The following is a 24,185-nucleotide window of genomic DNA, read 5'->3' as shown; positions in this document are numbered from 1 at the left end:
ATTTGGCGCTTGTGAAAAATTCTTTGTGGCAGGAAGAAACACTGAGGTTTCTTTCCCTTCCTTCCCTCCTGCTCCGTCTTTATTGTCTTTCTGACTTATCTTTATTAACTCTTCAATGGTTTGAGAGGAAGAAAAAACATTGTGGTTATTCATCAGAAGGTCAAAAGCAGTATTTTTCTTTATTCTTTATAACAGATTTGCAGGTAACTTTTTGTGTACTTTAACCTTAACTCTCTTGCAGAAATGTTGCAAGAACCAGAACGGTTCTTAAAAAAAACCCACACGCGACAGTACAGGACTGCGGGAGAGAACCATTGTAGTGCTGAGGCAGAAGTTACCTCCCTCTGAGATAATCCCGTGCACTTCTTTTCACTTCGCACACAACTCCTTCTTAGGCATTAAACTAAATCCTACATTCAAAGCTCGTATGTCCTACTTTCTTTTACTATGATTTTGGAGCAGTTTCTGCCTCTATTCCGTCTTTGTTAGATGGTCTCGAGTCCACTCAGAAAGTTATACCAAATGGTTATTGAACAGAAAAGGTGAAACATGCTTAATATTCTCAACAAGCAGCTATGGAGAGAAACGGGAAAAGCAAGCTGTTTTTCTTCTCTTACACAGGAGCAAGGAGAAAAAAACAAATATCTTATCATCAAGACTGAATGACCGGGGGCCGTTTTGTCTAGGGGTGGGAGAACTGAGAGGAAACATCACAGTGGTCTTCAAACAGAAGAAAGGCTTCTGCAATGACAAAAAGGATCCTTGATGCCGTGACCTTTATGGAAGGAGCAAACGTAATTGTATCAAATTACACAAAGTGGAAATTTAGGTTAGACGTCAGAACAGCCATTACAATAGCAAGGATAATTGAGCACTGGAGGGGACTATGAAATACCCATCAGAGAAGGTTTAAAAAAAAGGGCTAGACAAGAAACAGTCTGGAAAGATATGGCTATATCTGAAGCTGAGTAATGGACTAAATGATCTCTTAAGATTCCTCTCAGTCCAATACCTTTTAATGACTTTGTGATTCCACATACGCTTATGGCCTATTCATGCCCCAGATTATTTCCTGGAAGTAAAACTAAACATCCACAATCATTTAATCTGTATTCCATAACAGAACAACACATACCGCAATTTTTTCTCCTGATCAAAAATGCAAGTGGGAAACCTAAACCTGGATCCGTGTTTTGTACCTGGAGGTACCAGCAAGTACCCATCCTCTTGTTGCTCACCTGCAGTGCACTACACAGTCCACTGCGTATTTTGGCACAAAGACCTACCACCACGTTTTCCAGAATGCCTCATTTAGCTCCAAGCGGTCTAAATTTGTTCCTGGTATGGAACACGAGGTAAGTGACAGAGACAGCAGCAGAATGGTCAACAATTTAGCCATTTTACTAATAACGATATGTGTTTTATCTCGTATATTATGCAACTGTACTTCTGACCGCATAGCTTCAGTGACACCAGAAGAGAAAGGGCAGCACAACACAATGGCAAAAGAAGAAAAACAAGCGCTTCCTTGAAACATGATCAAAAGATCTTGATTTCATGGTTGGGTTGCTGTTGTCTGAAGGGATCCTTATCATCCTGCGAGTTACATAAGCCAGCACCGGCAGCAGAAAACAGTGGACTAAAAAAGCACCCTCAAAGAGAGGTGCACAGCTTTCATACACTGAGTTTGCACAAAAAGTTCACATAAAAATTTGTAGATAGAGAAAGTGTTCAGGGAGAACAGAGACACCTACGTTCACAAGAACAACCCAGAAAACCTCTGCCATTCTTGCCTCGGTTCTCGAGAACCACAGAGCACAGCTTTCTAATATCTTGGTGTTAATTTTCTGGCTGGAGTTGTTTGCAAGCCAGAAAGCCAGTTTGCTGGGCACGCATCTGTCTGTGCACCTTGCATGGCTGACGGACTCTTAATTGGCATTAACACATACAGAAAATACCCAACTGACCACTTTTGAGGCTCACCACAAAATGATTATCTGGGATGGAAGTAGTATAATTTTACACAGCTGTAGAAAGGAGCATAGGATATTACTGAGAGATCATCCCAGCAGCACATGTGCATTACTGGGAGATGGAGGGATTCAGCCACCGCAGGTCCAATCTTGGTGAAAACCCGGAGCTGCCTTCCACAGACCGCTTACGTCCATATGAGTTTGAAAGGAACTGCCACAGTCGCCTCTGTAATTTCCTTTGCAGTGATTTTACCATTTTCCAGGGAGAACTCTTCATCAGTTAAAGGTCAGAGCAACTCTTGGAATTTCTGCTGCATCTCTAACATACGGCCAAGAAACACCAACAATAAACAGGCCTGTAGCTTCAAGGAGTCTGAATAAGTTCCTGTAAGAAATAACCCTCCAGCGACAGAGTATCTGGAAGGCTTTTGTCCTCCTGCCCGCAAAGCAGCAGGAAGAGCGGTGTGCGATTATGTGACTTTTCTCTGGACTGTGGCCTTTGGAGCTAGGAGCACGTGCGAACACAGATGAAAGGCCAAAGCCTGCGTCAATATGCTGATAGTCTCGCACGACTCTCACCTATCATGTGCACGATAGACAACGGGGTCAAGAAGAGAGCTAGTTGCTCATCATCCAGTATGTGGTTTCCACATAAGTTCTCAGGTTCTGGTCATTTTTCCCTGCCACAAAAAAAAAAAAAAAAAACAACCACAAACCCCAAAACAAAACCTCTTTTTAAAAAAAAAAAAACAAAAACAAAACCAACCAAACACACACACTTTTTTTACCTTTTTTTTTTTTTAATTTCAGAAATATCCTCCTAGGATGATGTGTGCATCCCACTTTTAGCCAATGTCTTTGCCATAATAACATCTCTGTCACATAGCATTTATTGAAAATGACAGCCTGACAGATGGCAGGGCAAACCCTTTAATCTTAGTTCTTGACAGCGTAGTAGGTTGCACATCTGATGCCAAAGGACGTTTTCCCTCATGTACACAAAGCCATGTGCTCCCTGAAGCCTTCAAACTCCTAAAGCTACAATGGAGGTGTTTCAGTTCTTGTAAACAATACCACACACCCTCAGGTGGCTATAAAACCATCTTTGGTGTGACGCATGTTGTACGACACACCATCTTAATAGCTGAAGAGCTAGACAGAAAGGGAGAGTGAAAGGGTGTAAGTGGAAGAGAAAGGAAATGACAGATTTGGAGGAGAAATTGTCAAAAAGTTCCTTCCACGCAACTGCCAGGAAACAGCAGCTGACCACTGTAAGAGGCCACAAGAGGCAAAATGGTCTTTCATGGAACATCTTTCGGGTCACCAACTGTCACCAAGATGCACAAGCAATTTCTATAAATTATTTACTACAAAGAAAAACGTACATTTTTCCCAGATAACAATAGTTAGGCCAGGAGGGGCAGGGGAAGAAAAAAAAAAAAAAAGCAAAAGCCACCACCAACAAGTTCTCAGTTTTTCTGCTTATTTCCATATGAACAACATGGATAAATTAAAAATGTAGGCTAGGAAACGTGGATTAGAAATGATTTGACAAGCATTTCTCTGAATTTTACTTTACAAATGATTCGACAAGCTTTTCCTGGCATTTTACTTTACAGTTATTGTCCAAATTAAAATTTCAGACTTAAAGACCACAGCATAACATTTCTTTGTGATCCTCTGCACTGAAGGACCATCAGAGGAATTTCCAAGCCAGAAGTCTGGGGTCTCCCAATTTGGGAGACATGCAGGAAAGATGGAGACATCAAGGAAGCATTCTGCCTTTCAGAACAACCTCGGGGACTAAGTAATGAAATATGTAACGCTTTAGTCGCTGCTTGCCCTAAATACGCTGCTTTACCAGCGTGCCAGCAGCTGGGACTCAAGTGAGCGGTACCAGATTCGGAGGTACTGGGCGGGGCAAGAGTCCCTACCACCAAAGTGAGCGACATTCATAGCTTGCTGTGTACATCCATTGCCCCACAAGCCAATATGGTCACGCAGAGCTGCTGCCCTGTGAATCGGAAGAGAGGCGGAATGAGGCACCTGAACTGGTAACTGGGGAAGAAAAGGAAACCACTACACCCGGGCTTTGATGAGGAAACGGAAGGGTGAACTGGAAAAAGAGGAGGTCAGGCAATCTCTCTTGGGGAAGTTCACGAGACGAGGTGGGGTGGTACAAGGAGCACAATGAAACTTGTGCAGGCAAAAGGCTTTGCAAAGTAAATGCATGTGAAAACCTGTAACAGTCCACCATGTAACTAAAACACTGACACAAACTTCTTTTTGGGCCATTGTGCACAGAGATGACACCCAACCGGACACGATGGCTTCTGCGTTCTGGAGGCAGCACAACCATTCTTCTACATATCACTTCCTCTCTCCAGTGGTTATCTCCCGCAAGCCCATCTTCACTTTTCTCTTAGGGTCTCTCACCTTTTCTTACAGTGTTTTTCCACAGCATTGACCAAAAGCATGTTCTTCTCAGTTGGCTTCTGCTGTAATGTTCCCTCTCTGTAGATAAGTTTGCAAGCTGGCAAATTTTAATTTCTTTTTTGTAAGAACACAACAGCCTTACTGGGTCAAAACAAAGGTCCATCTAGCCCAGCAGAAGCTTTTATGATGGGAAAAGGAATTTAGCATTGTAGGTGCCATTTGTTTTTGAACTGGAAGCAGCTGAAAGGACAGAGGCAACTGCCCCTTATTCTTAATCAAAGAGCATTTGACATATCCCCAGAATGAAGAGAGAAGACTTGCATTAAGGAAGAGTGGTCATCTGCATGCAAAAAAAGTCCGAGTGATTTGTTCTCTGTACGCTCTTACTATACATCAGTGAACTGACTCCTTCCAACTGTTTGTGGCTTCTCGTTTGTGGATTCGTGCCTTGCCTAAATTGAAATCAGCAGGAACATCTACTCCGAGACATAATCTGGCTGTGTCAGTTGCCAACAGCAATTACAGAAACTCATGGGGAACGTTGGCTGCAGGTTACCGAAACAGATGTCAGTTGTAGCAACACAGGCATGAGACTGAATTTCAGAGCGCAAGCAGCCCGACGTGCCACACGGATGTTCCAACAGCTCCAGACACAAATCACACCAGCAGCTAAAAATCACAATTTGCAACCACCATTCAACATTCAGAGCACCCCCTACTTTCATTTGCCTTGTGGAATCGCATACATATTGCAGTATTAAAATGCTTTTTTATTCCCTAGTAAGGTTTTAATCAGAGAGGTAGAGATGTGACAACAAGCAATTAGAAACACAGGCTCATTCCTGTCAGAGGCGGCCAGTCATTCTTGGAATAAGGCTAATAAAGTTTTGAGATTAATTGTACTGACAGATTTTTTTCTTTTAATTTATTGAATTTTATAGCACATGGCAAGGAATGTTTCTGCAAGTTTTGTGTTGTCATCGCTCACAAACGTGCACCCTTTTCAATTCACATCTGCATAGGTGAAAAGAGGAAAAGGTTTTGAAAATGCTGAATATGTTAATTCAAATAACCAGTACCGGCAGGTCTACCTCACGTTAAGACCTGGCCTGAGTCTGCCCCTCCTTGTTTTCTATTCACAATCTCATGGCCACAAGCACGGCTAAAAACCCTATCTAAGGTGAGAACAGGCAGAGCGAGTTTTACCGCAGCTTTGTATGCTGAACCAGCCAGGCCTGGGATCTACAAATCCTTCAAACACTTCACAAACCTGCAGGTCACCCCAGCTCCCAGGGTATGACCTCTAGTCTCCCAAAGTACCCCTTGCCCCTCAGAGAGAGCCACAGGAGGTAACATGCAGTCTGTTTTCTGCATTATCTGAACACCCTGGGGGAGCACTAGAGCGACCTGAAGAAAACAGCTTCCCACGAACTACCTGTTGTCCCACTAAACACAGTCAGCAACCACCCTGAAACTTCTGAAAGGAGTTCAGCACAAAGCACAAGTTTTCCACTAATAAGTAAAACATTCACATCACTGATAACATACAAATTAACTGAAATGGAGCACTGCCACCAACATTGCCTAACAGAATGAAAATAACCTGATGCCCACAAGCAGTGTGAGAGCTGCTGAAGCCTGGGACTAGTTTTATACGGAGCTGGACAAATTACTCGCTGAAAAGTGTCTTTAGCAGTTGTCTACATAGTTCAAAGGAAGACTAGTAGAGGCCCTATCCTTCCTGCCAGAGTACGACATCAAGCATGGTAAAACCCCAGCAGAGGAAAACTATGAGAGGAAGGTGGAATAAGAATAAATGTGATCTTTAAGGACGGCACCCTGATCATGGAGAGGCACACTCACATAAAGTCTCGTGGGCAAACTCTTAACCAAAGACCAGTGACATACCGTAACTCCCTGCTCGGGTGAGTCGTGTGGCCATGCCTACAGAATCACAGGATGGTCAGGGTTGGAAGGGACCTCTGGAGATCATCTAGTCCAACCCCCCTGCCCGAGCAGGGTCACCTACAGCAGTTGCACAGGACGGCATCCAGGCGGTTTTGAATGTCTCCAGAGTTGGAGACTCCACAGCCTCTCTGGGCAGCCTGTGCCAGTGCTCTGTCACCCTCAAAGTAAAGAAGTCCCTCCTCATGTTAAGATGGAACTTCTTATGTTCAAGTTTGTGCCCGTTACCTCTTGTCATCCTTAAGTCCATCCCCACAGGGAGAGAGGTTAATCTTTTTGTCAAATTGTCTGTGGGTGCAATGCCAGGTGTCAAGAGCTCAGCAAACCGTAGCTACACATTTGCCCGTGCTTTCCTGCCTCTCTTACGTTGCCACTGTGTGATTTGCCTCCCTGCGCTCCCAGAAGATGCGGGAGGTGTTGGAGTGGCAGATCCTTTCTGCCTGCTCTGCCTACCTAACCCAGATCCTGGCATAGTTTCAAGCTTCCCCAAGTGCCTGCTAAAAACAACATTTAGAGCCAAAGGTAATGTCAACCACAAATTTATTTCCCTTCCCAAACTGCACTAACCTTGAGGTGAATTAAGACATGCATATTTTTTTCATATTCTGTCTTTTGTGCCAGTATTATCCCACCTGTAGAATATGAATAGATTTTATAGGTTTTGAAGTAAATGGGTTGCATTCTATATATTTTTAGACCTTCAAAAGAGAATATGTATTTGGAAAGCCTGGCTATACAAGTACTTTGTTAAAGAAATAAAGGACACAGAGTCAGTCAGGGACAATTTTGGCCTCAGGTGTTTCAAATCCTCTGCCTGATGATCGCCACCCCCTTAGCTTGAGAGGTGGCAATAGAAATCAGATGAGTCAAATAAAACAATGGGCTATTTTTGTTTGGTGCAACAAAAGATACTTTCTGGAGGCTTTGTCATGTTCAAATATCCTCACTCGTCCCATGTTTCATCACACGACCACTCAAACCAAACAGACTAAGGTAGCTTTATGACTTATAAATACATTTCTAAAGGGAATATTTAACTTTGTAACAATTTATATCTCTCAAAGTTCAAAGTTACTAACAAGTTGATGAGAATGATCGGCCCTTTCCAGTGCCACAGTCTGAGGGAAGTTTTGAGTGGTCGTAGGATGGGGGTAGGATGGGTGGGAACCTGCATTCCAATAGGAGGTCCCTGGGTCCTCATATGAGAATGCAAATCTCACCAAAAAGAAAAAACAAACAAACAAACAAAAGTCAGCTATGAATTAAAGGAGAAAAAGGGTTTGTAATCAGGGCTCACCTGGAGATCTGCTGTCTTGCCTCTGGACCTGCATGAAGCAGGTCCGTACACAACAACAAATGGCACAGTCAGCAGAGAACAGCCTACCCTCTGGGGACAGGCAGCCACTCCTGTTTGTAGGGGTTAAAAAAAAGAATTCTCCTGGGAGAAGAATTTGCTTAAGCCCTCTCTGTTTTCTCAATTCACAACGCATACCCAGGTGGGGCAAGAACTGTTATCTTCCCTTTCAGGAAATAATGACCTAGGTAGGACCCAAGCTTCAGCAGCTGCACTGCAGGATAACCATTTTCTAAGCTCTGCTTGAATGAGTTGTTACAGATAAGTGCTAAATGGGTTCTGAAAGCCTCTGGTCAAAGTGGTAGCACAATAAATACCAAGTCAATCCAGATAAGCGTCCATCAGTAGTTTGCTGCACATCCTGCAAGCTAGGTGCAAATATACTTCTGGTCTTCTGCTCAAGCCGTACCTCATTCTAGCCTGACTGACTGGCCAACACAGCCAAGGATACCATCAGTGTCCAAAAAAAAGGTTCTAGATATTGAAAGAATTTACCTGGAAAAAAAAAATCATATTTGAATTCCATTTTACTGGAGTCTATTTTTTTTTTTATAAATACGCTTTTTTTTTTTTTTTTTTTGAAAGGAGGATAAAGTCGATTATTACGGTTTCATGCCAACCGCGGTCGGTGTCCCCCTGCTGCCACCCGGCGGGCGCGGCGCGGCATCGTCCCGCACCCCCAGCCCTCCCGCGGCTCCACAGGGCAGCTCGGCTCGCATACAGCCCGCCTGTTGAAATAACGACAGTTTAAGCGGGGGGAAAAATAAATCTTAAGAAAAAAAACAGCCAAGGGTGATATTTGAAAGTTTTATTCAATACAAAGGGAGAGAATAAGTCCAAACTGCTTTTCTTGAAGCTGCTTTGCAACTCTGGTCTTTCCAAGCTTTTCTAAGAAAAGGCAAAGTCGATGTCATAAAATGCAGCAACATTAATTCAGATGCAACATCATTTTCCGTACAAGTACTAATAAAAAACATTGAGCATTATTTTTTTTTTGTTATCTCCCACCATTTTCTAAAGCCTAGCATGAAACCTGGTTCAGTTTTGCACAAACACTGTCAAAGGAGAACATTTCCCTGAGCACTAAGGACTCAAGAGTTTCTCAATACTCATAAATTACATATAGCCAGCATACATTCCATATAACCACTGAGCTGACTGGCACAGGATGGCCGGTGGATGAACTAGGAAAAAGTTTGCTGGCTGCAAAACCGGGAAATCTATTTCCCACGTGTGTAGCTGGAATAGGATAGAGTATCAAACACTTTTGTGCCCAATGTCACCCATATGTCTACAGAAATGCCTGCTGCCTCTGCTGCTTTCTCATTGGCTTTGTGCAGCACATGGCAACATGCCATTCTCAGTGGAGTAGTCAGCATCATGGTCCGTCCCTCCAGTTCTCTGCACTCTCCCGTGGCCTCCCTATCATCTCAAAACACGATGGTGGAGGAGGCAGAGAAGTGCAAATAGCTGTCTATCTGCCTGACGGTATATTGTGACACAGGACTACAGCTATACTGTCTGCCTGCATCACAACTTCCTGAGAAAAGATAACCAGAATACTGATTTTTCCATGATGTGTGCAGTTAAAACAGAAAGACTATTCACGTAAGAATCTGAAATGACCAACGCTAGCTAAATTTTGAAACACTGCCAACTGGGTTGCAATTCATCTGACTCCATATTCATATATCCACTCTGTATAAACCTCCCTGTTCAGTCTATTCACATTTTTCTGAAGGAGATGCTTAAGATTAGCTGGAATTCCACCACCCAGGACAGATGTCTTATTCCTCCATCACTCAGCAGACCACATTCTGGCGACGATCCTGCAGATGGTGTGAATCAGTCCACCCACGGGTTAATCAGGCTGCCTAACTGGGCAGAGAGGAGTCAGCACACTGAGCCAACACCCATTCTGAAATCCCTTGTCATTCATTCTTGCTCCTTAACAGCTATGACAGTATGCCTCGAAAAAACTCCTCAAAACCAATCAGTCTTCATGACTTACAAAACTTCCACAAAGCATAAGACTAAACGGAGACTATCTGTAAAGGAAAAAAAGGTGTCCCCCTCCCATTGCACAGTGCTTGAATTAGGGGCACAACTTTCACCTTAAGCCCGCAAAAGACCCTTTGCTTGGTACCCTTTATTTCTACCTTTAGAAATAGCTTCAGTTCACAAAAAAACACCATACCAGTCAAGTGGACTAACTGGGGTATGCAATTGAGCCAAGTCGTATTCCTGGAAGGGCTGGAAAGGCTCACTCCTTCAGCTCAGGGGAGGAGCGGATGAGGAGAGGGGAGATAAGAAAGAACAGAAATGGTGAACACCTAAACTGTGCACTCTGAAAGGAACAGGCTTAAACAGCAGCTGAGAGCACTGCCAGAAATGTCTCTCAACAACATCCCTGCATACATCAAAAATATTTCCCCACTACAGGGGCACAGCCAACCACCGATTTATGCACTCACACCTGCGAGGCAGCTGACACTCGCATCAGTAACGAGGGCAATTTCTGATCTGCAGGGAATAAAGCAGGCAGAGATGCTGGCTCAGGCAGAGATGCTTGAGCAATACCCTGGTGCTTTAGACACACATGGGGGGAAAGTGATCAGCAACACGAAGTAGTACTGGGCAGCAAACTCCATCACTGAACCCCTACTCTGACAAACTGGAAAGTTCACCAGCAATAAGGTAACAGGGTGATGGTACAATATTTAAGTCACATGCCTCTCCCCTCATCACTTTTAATGCTTACTCTGTCATGATCCACTCTCGCGTTCAGAACCAGTTGGTAATTCTGCTTTGGTACAGATTCTACCAGAATCCACATAGAAAGCACCAATATGTGGCAAGTAAGAACAGAAACGGGAAACAAAAGCATAGGGTGCTTATCTGTTACTGTGTATAGCTTCACCAAATGACTCAAAACCTTGGCAGTGAAAATTAAAGTGGTGCTAAATACATACTAGCTAGATGCTTCACTTGCATCTCCGTTGGCATACCCCTGCATCACAATCTGATGTTTCCTATTTTGCTGGAAAATGCTTCCAATGGGATTGTTGCATGAAATATAAACCCAAAAGGCATCACATGCCACATACTCTCCAGGTAAGATCTAACCAAGCTGTGACAAGAACAGGGGTGCGTGAGCATGTGAAACTATCTTCAGTCTTTGCAAGCGGTAAGCAAAGCCACCAAGTAGATCCAGTCCCCTCGGGCTTATATCCAAAAGACAAATGAAGTTACCAGAAATTCAGCATGCTTTAGGTCAGAGAAAAACAGAAGGCTATTGACCCTGTGGCATTAAACGGAGCACCAGGGGTAATTACCATTGTCTTCACATTCTTTCAGAGGTCTGAAAATTAAAAAAAAAAAAACACAATCTTCTCTTCGCTGACATTTTCCTCCTTCTCCCCATACAGTTATCACCTTCTAAAAGGTGTTAGTTGCTATGTTATTTTGTATCCTTATTCTTGACTCACACACCTGTTAGCAGAGTTTAATTCAGCAAGGTGATAAGAGGTAGTCGTCTTTAAAGTCTTTTCATAAATTACTTGTTTCTTAACCTCCACATTTAATGCCTAGGTGAAGATCATTGCAACCTTTTTGGCTTCTTCTCAGAGTCTTTCCTGCATGTTAACACGCATTTGAGTAATTTTCCTTGACAGGTCCCAATTTTGGGCAGGATCCTTTGTTCTTCAAAGTAAAAAGGAGGGAATCTGGAGGACTAGCTACCTCATTAAAAGGCTGGATTCAGCCTAAGTTCAGGTGGCCCTCCTTAGGTAAAACTTGATGCAGCTTCGTTACTATTGAAGTACATCCAGTTTAAATTGCTAGTCACTTAAACACAGGTTTAAAAAAAAAAGTAGCACAAAAGCCTCATGATCATAGCAGATATGTAAAAATCAGATCACCATGACTAAAGGAAATGAATCAATACTTAACAGAAGGGGCCATTAAGAAAAAACTTTATCACAGACTGTTTCCAGAAGCAACAGAAAGACACCAGGATTTTAAATACCATGACTGTAAGATTTTAAGAAATCTCTAGTCATGCTACTCAGTGAAACCTAATAAGGAATTAAGACTTTGCTTAATTGAGCAACAAACATTCATTGGGTATAGAGCATTTTGCATCTGCTATGAATTACGAAGGAAAATCTGAAGAATGACTTGGGAAAAATCATACCCTATGCATTAGCATACTAACAAGGAGAGGCAGAATTGAATATGCTCACACAAGACAGGGAATTTGTCTGAGTATGCCTAATAGACGCAGTTGATAATGTTGCCAAATTTGCTAAAAGGCAACAGACACAAAAGGCTTTTCAGAATTTAGAGGCAGCAGGAAAGAGTGCAAGAAGTTCCACTGAGTGTAGAACAGTACACCGTGTATTCTCTGGCCTCCTGAGAATATGCAACAGGGGGGAGCCTATTATCTGAATTTTAGGAGTTTTTCATAGTGATGAACAAAGTGAATTTACAAGTTGCAGAAACCAACAGAACTTGCGCGAAAGATCTGTTTCCTGTAACTTCATGTGCAGAGTGATGAACAAAGCCAACGGACTACAGTAGGATAAGGAATATATGGTAAGGTCGTACCTACAGGGTAGAGCTAGGAATGGAATCGGAGATGGGAAGCATGAAAATTGAATGATGCCCTTCTGCCAAGGGAAGAGGGGATAACGCAAAGGGCTGTTCTTGCTGTACCATCCCTTTGGGCATACTCCGTTCTTACCTTGTCAAGGCAGCAAGTGTACATTAGATTAAAAATCCTCAGAAACAACTGACCATCTTGAGATCAGGGTAGCTAGTAAAGCTTTCAGGGAAGTAGAGAAGCCCATTGTTGCTACCTCAGGGTAGCACATACAAGCTGGCAACACCAAGGATGCAGAGAAAGGGAACAGACAACCCTAGCAGGATAGCAGGGAGACGATACAGAAACACAGATGGATACCTGACCATGAGAAAATAATTAAGTAATCTCTAACATTGAGCTTACATTTCAGAGAACAGGGCTCACCAGGGGAAAAGGATCTCTCCTACAACTCTGGGGTGTGATTTCAGGCCTGTAGGTACCTAGGTACGTAGTAATATCAAAGAAATGTGTTAGCCAGTCTGCTATACACAGTAGTTCACCATTGAAGTGCAACACATGGTCCATAGAGGTAAGAAAAAAACAGAATGGAAATCTAGAGGCAAAACTAGGTTGTTACATAGTATCTGAAAACCACAACCTCCACTGCAGCATACTCTGAAACAATGAGAGCAGCAGAGAGTGAGAGCATGACTCGAGAAATGGTGCAATAGAAAACAATATCCTTTAGGACCTGGTAAAATTTCCAAGATAAAGACTTTATAGGAAGAACGGCCATGAGCTAAATCAAGTTGCAGATATTTGAAAGTTAAATTCAAATAAAAAGGCAGATTTTGAAACAAAGGATATCTTTATTGGTTGCCTGCTAAGTCCCAGACTCCATTAAGACATAGTTTTCCTTACAAGTCTGCAAATGCACCTTTCGTGCTCTTCACAAAACATTACTACCTTGCAGTAGTCCTAGTCAGGTTACCAGAAAATGCATTATTACATTCATGCATGACCCCAGATTTTTGTTTTTATTTACACCCTCCCCACCTCCCTTTATTAGCTCCCCTCCCCTTAGACTTCAATCATGATGTTTTTCCTCAGCCAGTTATGCTCTTTCTCAGTAAAGAGATTTATCCTGGTCTTCCAATACGGTAAGGCCTCAGTGAAGCCTACAGCACGTGCTTACGCATACATTCAGAATTACACAGCTTGCTCTTTTACATTTTCCCCCTCAGTTTCCCAACTCAGTTCTGAAGGAGCACCCTTAATGGCTATTAACCCTTTCCCAACCAGCAAGACCTATCACACCACAGCTGTTTAGATTATAGCTTAGGTACATCTGTAAGATTACTTGACTGATTTTAAAGTGAAAATAAAACATAGCTGATGTCTTGCCTATTTTTTTTTTTTTGCAATAACTACAAACAGGCTCTTTTGTAGCTGCTTCAAGCAAATACTTAAGCCAAAGTGGCACTTTTCTGACAAAGATCTCAGCGTGCCACCTGCTTCCCCCTAAAGAGGGGCACCAAGAACAGGCCTCACACAGAGGTCCTACTCTAGGTTAGCCTACGAACAGCCTCCACCCACCCCAAGCCACCAGCAGCTCCCAGGACGCTCCACCGGAGGGCAGCAACCTCTTTGGCTCACACCCTGTCCAGCACCAGCAAGCCCTCACCACACTGCCCCAGGTCCCCACAACCCGCCTCTACGAGGCCGCCTCCTCCGCGCATGCGCGGCCCCGCCCACCCGCGCAGCTATTTCCGGTCCCCGCCAGGTGTTTCCGGGTTGCGCGGCGGGTTCGGACGGCGGCGGCAGCGCGGAGGGTGCTGCGGGCCGCTCTCGGCGGGCGGAGGTCCCTGTGCTTCCTCCGGTGCTGTGTACGCTGCTCCGGCGCCGCTTGCGACCGCTGTGGGCTCTCCTAGGGGTGAGCGGGGCGGGTGGGGCCGTGTGCGCTGGTGGGGTTGAGGCTGGGCCCCGCTGCGCCCGGGCGGTGGGTGGGGGAAGGCCCTGAGGCCCGGGGCCGCCCTGGGGAGGGAGAGGGTGGGGAGGCAGTAGGTTTCTTTCTCTAATAACGTAGATTCAGTGTCTTGGAGAGCATCACCATGTTGTCGGGGTAAAATCGTTAAAAGCTTTGTGAGGCCGCCCTAAAGAGGCGGGATCTCGCTCTGGTGGCCTGTTTTTCGGTTCTCCCGGAGGAAATGTGAGTGGTAACTTTTTAGGTACCTGTGGAGTAGCGTTTCCTCTGCTAAGGTGAGTTTGACTTGTCGCGGCTCCTGTCCGGGCAGGGGAGGCAGCGCAGTCAGCGAAAGGCGGGGTCCGTTTCCTTCCTTGTTTAATGGGACGAACCGATGTTACCCTGTTAAGCATTACTGTAGTTTAATTCCTACTTCTTCTAAAACTGGTCTTGCTTTGGGTCAACTAAGAGTGGTGTGTGCTAGTGGTGGTTTGGCAATTAGCTGGCCTTAGGCTTCTGGCAGCGATGTCGTTCTCTGGCTAATGCCAAGCACGCTTAGACCTGGGAAGAGAAAACGTAATATGTTGCAAACTGGCTAAAGAGCCTTAGTCTCTCTGATAATTACTGGACTCTGTTAAGCAGAATCTCATGGAAAAATGAGTTTCACGTAATGCAAGAGATGCTTTTATAGCTTTAACAGTCAAGCTTATGTTCTAGGTATTCTTCTTAATAGTTGATATAGCTGTACTCAAAATCAGAGCCTATAAAGAATGACTGACTGCTTTCTAAAGTTATGTTGAAAAGAAAAAAATGGGACCTCGTAGGTATTTTTTCTGTGAATTGTTAAGATTTCAAATATGTCTAGTGCTTTAACACTTTTTTGCAGATTAGTAAACTTACTGAAGCATTGTTATGGAGTTAGAATGGGAGTGAATGGAGTTTTAATTGTTTACTTCCCATTATGTACTTTGAATATAGAAACATGAGGTTATTCTGGCCCTTGTTTTTGAAATTTTAGGCATTCAGCTGGTCATAAGAACCAGGATTTAATCTCAGTATTTGTTTAGTTTTTTTTATTTCAAGCAGAGTATTTCCTCATTTGTAATTGTAACAATCAAAGAATTGAAGTGCAAAAGTGCTCGTTCTCATTTTGTTTTAGCTTTTTCCTGTAAGTTACTTTAAATTAGTCTGTGAATTTTAATAAGTATTCTGACTGTAATCTGTCAGTTGGATTCTGTATCTTTTCTGTCGATTGTCCAACAATCCTGCTAGAACTAGGACTGCGAGTATGCAATATGCCTATGCAAGTAAAATATCCTTTATTTAGCCCTATAGGTCATCAGTATAAAAGGTCGTTTTTATCTCTTCTGTAATCTAACAGTTTTGCAACTATTCATATGGTGCTTATTTTTAAAACTTTGACATTTTCTCCAGGTTTAAGTTTATTTTATCACAGAAGTTCCTCACAGCCATAATGAGGCTAGTAATTCTTGAAGATTACGATCAGGCTAGTGAATGGGCAGCAAAATACATCTGTAATCGTATTATCCAATTCAAGCCAAGTCAAGGAAGATATTTCACGCTTGGTCTACCAACAGGCAAGTTTTATTCAAAGTCTATGCAAATGATTAAGCCCTGAACTATGATTTGTGTCATTGCCAACAGATACTTCATCTAAAAGAACACAAATATATTTTTGGTGTTAATCCAACATGTTTCATTTTAAATACGAATTTGATTTGTGTAAAAAGTTGTGATAAAGTTTGAGAAGCTGAGAAATCCTAAATGAGAAATAACACATTTCTTCTATGTTGAAAAGCATTGTAGCAAATTTTGACTATTAAGATAGTTAAATCCACTTAAAATGTTGTGCGGATACATAAAACAGTAGAAAAACTTTATTTAACAGGGAGTACACCTTTGGGATGCTACAAAAAGCTGATAGAATATCACAAGAATGGAGATCTCTCTTTCAAATACGTAAAGACTTTCAACATGGATGAATACGTAGGTAAGATGTGCTAATTATTTGAGAACACACTGTACTGATAACTTTTTTTCCTGTTATTAAAACTGTTAATTACTTTGGCAAAGCACAAAGTCAGTTTAGACTTATGTATGTGGGGTCATCTTAAGTGTTTTTCTCTATTCGTTATCCACAAAAATGCAAATAATAAACTAGCCCAGGTGGATTCTGGGCTAAATTCAGTGCTTGTAAATTACTTTACAGTATATCTGTTGAAAGTGTGTTGTCACACAGTATTGTGACTGCATTTCTTTGTGATAAGACATATGCGAAGGGAAAGTAAACTGATTACCTTGTGCATGCCAAAAGGAAATCTTTCTTCTCAATATAATTTGAAATACTGCTTTATCTGACTGACTTAAGTTTCTCATGCATGCCCTATATATAGACTAGAATTAAGGCTGTTTGGTTAAACCTTGTAGTATGTTAATTTCACTCTAAATGATTTCAGGGCTTCCCAGAAATCATCCAGAGAGCTATCACTCCTATATGTGGAATAACTTCTTTAAACATATTGACATAGATCCAAATAACGCTCACATCCTTGATGGGAATGCTCCAGACTTACAGGCGGAATGTGATGCATTTGAAAAGAAAATTGAAGAAGCAGGGGGGATTGATCTCTTTGTTGGAGGTATGAGGAAATACTCTATGGTTAGTTATGTTTCAAACAAATACACCGACTCTTTAATCACTGGTTCCTTAACTTGGCTAAACCCACTTTTTTCAGTTATGGTGTAAGAAAGTTCTGTGACTTACAAAGAATCAGTATGAATAGCAAAACAGAATGGTTGGTGTCCAGGTTTCTAATAACTTAATTTCAAGTAGTTTTGAATGCTTTTTATTGAAAATGGGGAACCAAAGGGAAAGAGTAAGTTCTAAAACTTTTTTTTTCATTTACAATGTTTGAGGATATTTGTTGACTCACAGGTCTGGAATGATTTACTTTTTTTAACTTTGAAAAGGCATTGGTCCAGATGGCCACATTGCATTCAATGAACCCGGATCAAGTTTGTCTTCAAGAACAAGATTAAAGACTTTAGCAATGGACACCATTTTGGCAAATGCTAAATACTTTGATGGAGACTTATCTAAAGTACCAACTATGGCGCTAACAGTTGGTGTGGGTACAGTGATGGATGCTAGAGAAGTAAGAACTCATTTAGTTCTAGTTGCATGTGTCTGTTTTCAAGACTAGTTGGTATTGATACTGGGATTGAAAGAGGCCTTTGTTTTGCAGGTGATGATTCTTATAACAGGTGCGCATAAGGCTTTTGCATTGTACAAAGCAATTGAAGAAGGAGTCAATCATATGTGGACAGTTTCTGCTTTCCAGCAACATCCTCGTACTATCTTTGTGTGTGATGAAGATGCTACTTTAGAACTAAGAGTTAAAACTGTGAAGTACTTTAAAGGTGAGCACTGAATCAGAGGTTACGTATTTAAAAAAAAAAAAATTATATTAAGTCTGAGCCTTCCAACACTTTACAGTAGCTAATGTATAATGTTATATATTCAACATACTAAATGTTTACTTATTTCTTGTGAATGGAAAAGTGCTAGGAGGCATAACTTGTGTTCCTTACATTCCTGAACAAATCTACTTTGGAAAATACTTTTGCTTCCAATTCGAAATGATAGTGTAGTAATCTTCAACTATATGTAAAATAGCAGCAATCTGGTGTTACAGAATATTGGTCTTAAATACACTGGAAAGTTTCACTTAAAGAAAACTTGATACATTTATTACTCCTGATGTATTTTAATGCTGCTTTTGCTATGTGCTGTAATGTGCTGTCTAGTGAACTTGAAATGTGTGATATAGACTTTGAAGCCACCTGAGGAAATTCTACATACAGTGCAACTAGCATAACAGTCTACACTGACTTTTAATACATTGCAGACTTTTACTGTGCTTTTCACATCTGTAATAGGAATACTGAGGCAAGCTTAAAGTTGGAATTTTTAATAGTCATTGAGAGTTCCTAGATGTGAATTCTGTTTCGCTGAGAAAAGTAGTTTTCTCCTAACTATATTAGCACAGCAAATGCGATTGTGTAAATCACTCCTCTTTCTCACTAGCATGGATACTTGTAGTAGTTGAGGCAGCTAAGACTACAGCTTATGAAATTATTTTTTAAAGCATTATATCACCAGTGTCCATATATGTATTAGATTGCAGTTCTGGCATTAATGTGATTTTTATCCTGATATAATTTGTGGCCAACTTGTTAATTTTGGATTTTTTCAGTATGCTGTTCTTTGTTAAGTAGTGTGTGTGTGTTAATCTTTACCTGTATCACACTGCTACATCGTACTTATTGTTGTTTTCAAAGACAAACTTCTTTAATGTTTGAAATTTGTCCAAGCAGTTATCCTGTATTTCATATACACAAAAGCTTTGCTTGGAAAAGATATAAACCTAACGTAGAATTACTAGGTAATTACTAGACACTGAACTTTGCTTTAAAAAAAATCAAGGGCTACAGTATATGAATGTGCTGTTGTGTCACACTGTTTTTAATTACCCTGTAATACAGAGCAATAGAATTCATAAAAAGGTTGTTTACTTTAAACTTGCTTACCTATTCTCAAATTGGTGAGATTTTTCCCCTTTTAAGATGGAGCAGAAATCGATGTGGGTCAAATTTAGAATTATTTCTGAATCTTGATCTTCAGGTTGGATTTGTTAGGAAGCTGGGTAGTTCTTAATGACTGCTAATTATGGCAGCTATTTACTGTGGGTTTTTTTTTTTTTTTTCACCATTAAAAAAACCTGAAGGTACTATGTGAAACTTCAAATATTTTTGATAATGAAGTACTACACTGGTTGGTAACTAGAATAACTCTTATTCCCATTTGCTTTTTTCTAACTTTCTGAAAACCTCTTAGAGGCTAAAATTATCAAGTGTACTTAAATGTTTCCATTGGAAAAGGGAAAGGTAACTTTCCTGCAGAATGAAGCAGAAAATGAATTTTGAATTAATTAGTCTGCAGATAAGTTAATTCAGGATAGTTTTTCCATGCTTGTGCATGCTCTTAAAACTGTATGCAGAAATCTGTTTATTCAAAGCATACTTGAATATACAGTGAAACTTTCCTTTGAAATAATGGGTTTTGGCATCTATCAAGTAAGGACTCAGCATATCTTTAGAAAAAGCTTTTGTTTCTAACTTTTTTCTGAAACAATTTCACAGGATTTAAATATCCTTCATTAAATATGGCAGAGGCAATACTTTGTAAGCATTTTTTTGTGCCTCTAGGAAGTGGGTAATTATCTCCTTTTCATTTCCTTTTTTTAGAAGAGAAAAACACTGGTAGGAAGTAGAATGCTTTAAAGTTCAAAACATGGTTCTAGTTTGAGTAGTGTCTGCAGCTGTTATGCTTTCAGTACAAATGGCTTTTGCATCAAATGTGTACTTAATGTTTTCTCACTTACTGTTAAACTCCTGAAAAACATTACTGACTTGATATTTCCCATGTACATCAACCCAACAGTTATCCTTTATGAAATTTACGAAACTGTTTTCTTGAGTTATGTTGCCTTCTAAGGTTGACAGAATGTCACTAAGTGGAGAAGGAAACAGTAACATCTGCATTTCTGCATTTTATATTAAATAATCACACACTGATTAGGAATAGATGCTGCATAAGATACTGTTTGTTGTGGTCACCTACAGTAATGCCCTCAGATTGTACAGTTACTCAAATTTCATGTTGCTGCAGTGACACTAAGTTTGCCGCCAGATGCATCATGTAGCGAAGGTATTTGAATATTCTTTGCCATAGATAATCACTAAAGTGTGCACTACTGTCAGACTTCTTTAATGTTTTTTAAGAAAAAATCTCTAAGTGTTTGATATTACTTACATTTGTAATTTTAGAAGTTAATCTTTAGTTTGGTGCTAAAATGGACTTATACTTTGCAGATCAGTGTTCACAATTAGTTACTGTTATAAGTCCTTATGGTGAAATGAGGTTAAAAACATACCAGTGACTGAATGTCATGCATGCCTAGATGTAGGTAACACTTGTAACAAGATAAAGAAAGCAGCACCTCTTTTAACTGCTTTTTTCAGCACTTTCCAAAATTAAAATTATCTGAACTGGGGGGGGGAAAATACTCCCCTAATCACAGCTATGGACGACTTCTATATGACCAAATAAAGCCCAGCTAGAATAGAAAACAGTTGAAGTGCTGAAGTTCTGAATCTGTTTAACAGTCTGGATACGTTTAGTTTGGTTTTGCCTGTCCAGGACCAGAAGTACACTATTAATTACAAAGACAGTAATACCGCAATGCTGGAACATTGCAATTTAAGCTGTACAAGTATCATCTGATTTTTATGACAGTTTGTGGTATGAGGGGAATTTTATGTTGTTGTTCTGAAGTTCTTAATACAAAGGAAAGATGGGTGGATCTCATGTATTCAATTCACTTGGAAGCAGTCCAGATCTACTTTTTGACAGGTCTGTTATCAGAGAGCTGTCTTGTTGTCCATACTCACTTTATACTGAAGATGTCAGCAGTATTCAAGTGATACAGGAATACATATGCTGTCTTTAACTTCTGATTTTTAAGTACTTTAGCCGTTGTTATTCTCCTCGGTGAACTATTTAAAATGTATACTTTGACGCAAACTCCAAATAAAAATGTGGCTAGAGAGACATGTTGAAAAAGTATAACTAATGTAAAGCTGGCGTTGTTGCTTTCCCCCCAAGGTTTAATGCATGTGCACAATAAGCTTGTGGACCCACTGTACAGTATGAAAGAAAACTGAAAGAAGACTTGAAGAGGAACTCCATGTGGGTCAACAGCAACAGTTTTAGGTAGCAGATGAGTTCACTGCTATGCAATACGCTGAAAACTGTTTAAAATGGGGAATCCTAGGTACTGTATTTTTTAAAAGGTCCAATATCTGTACATTCACATTCCATCTGTTTGTGTTGTGCATTTTGCTTTAACACTTGGAGCTCTGTTGTTGGCTGGTGCATAACTAGACGGGACAGAACAAACCTGTGGGAGATTGCATGTTACGTAGTGGGGAAAAGCAGGGCACTTATTCTAGCACAGCAATGTAATGCATCTGCCTTGTGGTAGAGAAAATGATATTTTATTTCCAGGCATTTTTGGCTTGATTAGTGTAACTACATTTTTTGCATTTGTGTCTCTAGGCAGAATGGTTTTGGCCTTTGTTAATACTATGGACTTGTAATAGTTGTACAATTTCTACTATGAAATGTTCTGTTTACATATATCTAATGTACACTGAGCTTTTGCACTGGGTTGCCTTAAATTTATCTTAAACAGTTTTTGGGCATCTCAAGTCCTGCTGTACAATTCAGGCAAATAAAAATACAAAAACAGTGCCTAAAAATGCACCAAATTCTTGAAAGTTGTAAATTACTCCACAGATAAAAATATTAAACTTCTGCCATAGCACTTTTTCCTCTCATGTATTTCAAATTACTTTAGCATTTTTATATTTTTGGTAATTGAGCTTTATACATAAGGAAAAATCTAAATGTTCCTTTCTGGAGGTACCCGTTTAATTGTACCTTATGATGTTACTATTAAATGCCTGAAAAGAGGTTAATTTACAGGAATATAATGTCTGCAAGTTTAATACATGATCATTTAAAGTCAACTGTTAATCACTTTGCAGTAGTTACCTCTCATTGTATCATTGAGCTGTTACAAGGAATGTTATTTCCTACTTTGAATATAAGTAAAACTTAAATATAAATCTATAATTTCAAAATTGTTTTGTTTCTAATATAAATACTTCAAGGTTTCAGGGAGAGGTTAAGAATTTTGTGCCTTTTTTGTGAGGAAAATTAAGAATTTATTTAGACTTTTGGGGGGAGGGAGCCTGCCCTTGTGTAGAATTCTCACTGTGAAAAAGTGCAACAAAGCATAACTTAATTTAACTTTTCACCAATACGGATGATAGATTAGCCCTGTTTTTCAGTTGGGAATACTAGCCCAGTAGGCACAGCAGCTGTGCTAACAGCAGTTTGGCCTAAATCCCTGGGCCGGAATAACCCGAGAGCCAAGGCTGTGCACCTGGGAGGCAGCCTTGCTGAAAAGGGAGCTGGAGGACTGCAAGCTGAACATGAGTTACCAGTGTGCTGCTGCAGCAACAAAGGCAAATTGGCATTATTACTAGCAGAGATAAAGATGTGATCATTCCACTCGGTGCTTGTTGGGCTGCACCTGAAATACTGTGCCCAGCTCTGGTCCCCACAATTCAAGATGACGTGGACAGACTGGAGAGGGGCTAAAGGATGGCTGCAAAGACGATCAAAGAGCTGGAGAACCTGCCCTATGAGGATTTAGGTCTCTTCTCCCTGGAGGAGCGAAGGCTGAGGGGGGACTTCATCACAGTAGTCCAGTATGTAAAGGGTGAATACAGAGGACAGGACATGAAAAAAGCAAAACAGGTACAAGTTGCACTGGGAAAGGTTTCATTGCAAAATAAGAAATAACTTTTTTTTTATATATTCACTGGAACAACCTCCCCAGGGATGTGGTGGAGGTCTTCAAGATGCAATTGCACAGGGTGCTAGACAATCGCATCAAGGATAGCCTTTCCCATAACGGGTTGGACCAGATGGTCTTTCAACATCCCTTCCAACCTGGACTGTTCTATGAAATCACAAAAGGATGGAAGAGTCTGTCTTGGGCAGTGGAGGAAGCCAGGCCTAGTCTTTCAGTTCTTAACAGTAGATAGAACAAGCACAGACAAACCAGTAGAAATTTATAAGAGATTACTGTGATAATCTCTTGCTTACCTTTAGCTTCTGCCATATTTCTCAGTACTGAGCCTGAACTTTCTCTCGTTTAAGTCGGGGGGGGGGGGGGTAAAAAATACTGCTTTAGTTCCTTTGCTCTTATATGTATTAGTATCTGTACTTTCTAAAGGTACCTCTGTACTTTTTTAAATAGCTTTTTAGGAAAGGAATAATAATTACACATTAATGATAGAGAGCCTTTGACTACAGCATCTTTCCTGTCTTCAGGATCAGTAGCTTAGGTACTCTTATTAGAGATACAGGATACCTTGTTTACATCCAGATCTTTGGTTTTTCAACACAGTTGGAAGAGCTTCAAATAAAAAAAAAAAACAACACACAACAAAAAAACCCCACAAACCACTAAAGTATCAAAATTCCTTCTCTCCTTTTTCTGTGGACTCAAGAGTAATACAGGTTGAAAGGGTCATCTGAAAGTGTCCAATTCCATCCCTCCAGGGATTTTCCCAATTCATCCTTGTAGTCAGGATGAAATAAACTAGCTTATGATTAATTAATCTGAAAATGTAATTACAACCCTAAATTTAAGAACAGCATTTTCTGGTGATTAAGTAGTCTAGTAAATATTACTAGCACTTTGTTCTCTAAAACATATTTAGTAACAAGAAGTGAAGATCTGTGAAGACCCAAATTAGTCCCTGAAGATGTAAATAATAAAAGCAGCTTAAAAGCTTTTGGAGGTGGGCATGCAGTTGAGAACATGGCATCTAGGATGGCCATGAACTTGTTAACAATTGCTTTGTTTACACTTCCAAAAGCAACATCTTATGTTAAGTAAACTTAACTACAGCTTTCAACTGAGAACTCTCTGACAAATTTTAGTATGTGAACAATGTAAGTAAAACTTCAAATACTTCAAAACTTCAAAGACATGTTCAAACCAAACCTTCATGCCAAAGGAATTCTTTAAGGCCTGAATTGGTCTTATTAGTGTAGTTTTAAGGCCTGAATTGGTCTTATTAGTGGAGTAGTTACGTATCTTCTGTTTTAATATATTAAAACTTATGATTTCTTCGGAGAATAGCATAGCTAGGCTGCATTCATGGTAAAGTGACACATTTTAACTA

General features: G+C 40.6%; 1 protein-coding gene across 1 annotated transcript; it reads left to right on the top strand.

The window, feature by feature from the left end:
- The first annotated feature begins 14,118 nt into the window (after window positions 1–14,118).
- On the top strand, window positions 14,119–22,048 carry GNPDA2 (glucosamine-6-phosphate deaminase 2). The gene is made up of 7 exons (XM_082482910.1): window positions 14,119–14,246; window positions 15,711–15,874; window positions 16,186–16,287; window positions 16,754–16,936; window positions 17,268–17,452; window positions 17,543–17,717; window positions 21,025–22,048. The coding sequence occupies exons 2-7, from the start codon at window positions 15,751–15,753 to the stop codon at window positions 21,081–21,083; spliced, it is 828 nt and encodes a 275-aa protein (XP_082339036.1). The 5' UTR covers window positions 14,119–14,246; window positions 15,711–15,750; the 3' UTR covers window positions 21,084–22,048.
- The last annotated feature ends 2,137 nt before the right edge of the window (window positions 22,049–24,185 follow it).

This window comes from Vanellus vanellus (genome assembly GCF_965231255.1).
Source record: "Vanellus vanellus genome assembly, chromosome: 4".
Classification (NCBI taxonomy): domain Eukaryota; kingdom Metazoa; phylum Chordata; class Aves; order Charadriiformes; family Charadriidae; genus Vanellus; species Vanellus vanellus.
Note: the sequence above shows the minus strand (reverse complement) of the source record. Positions and strands in the feature narration are given on the sequence as shown.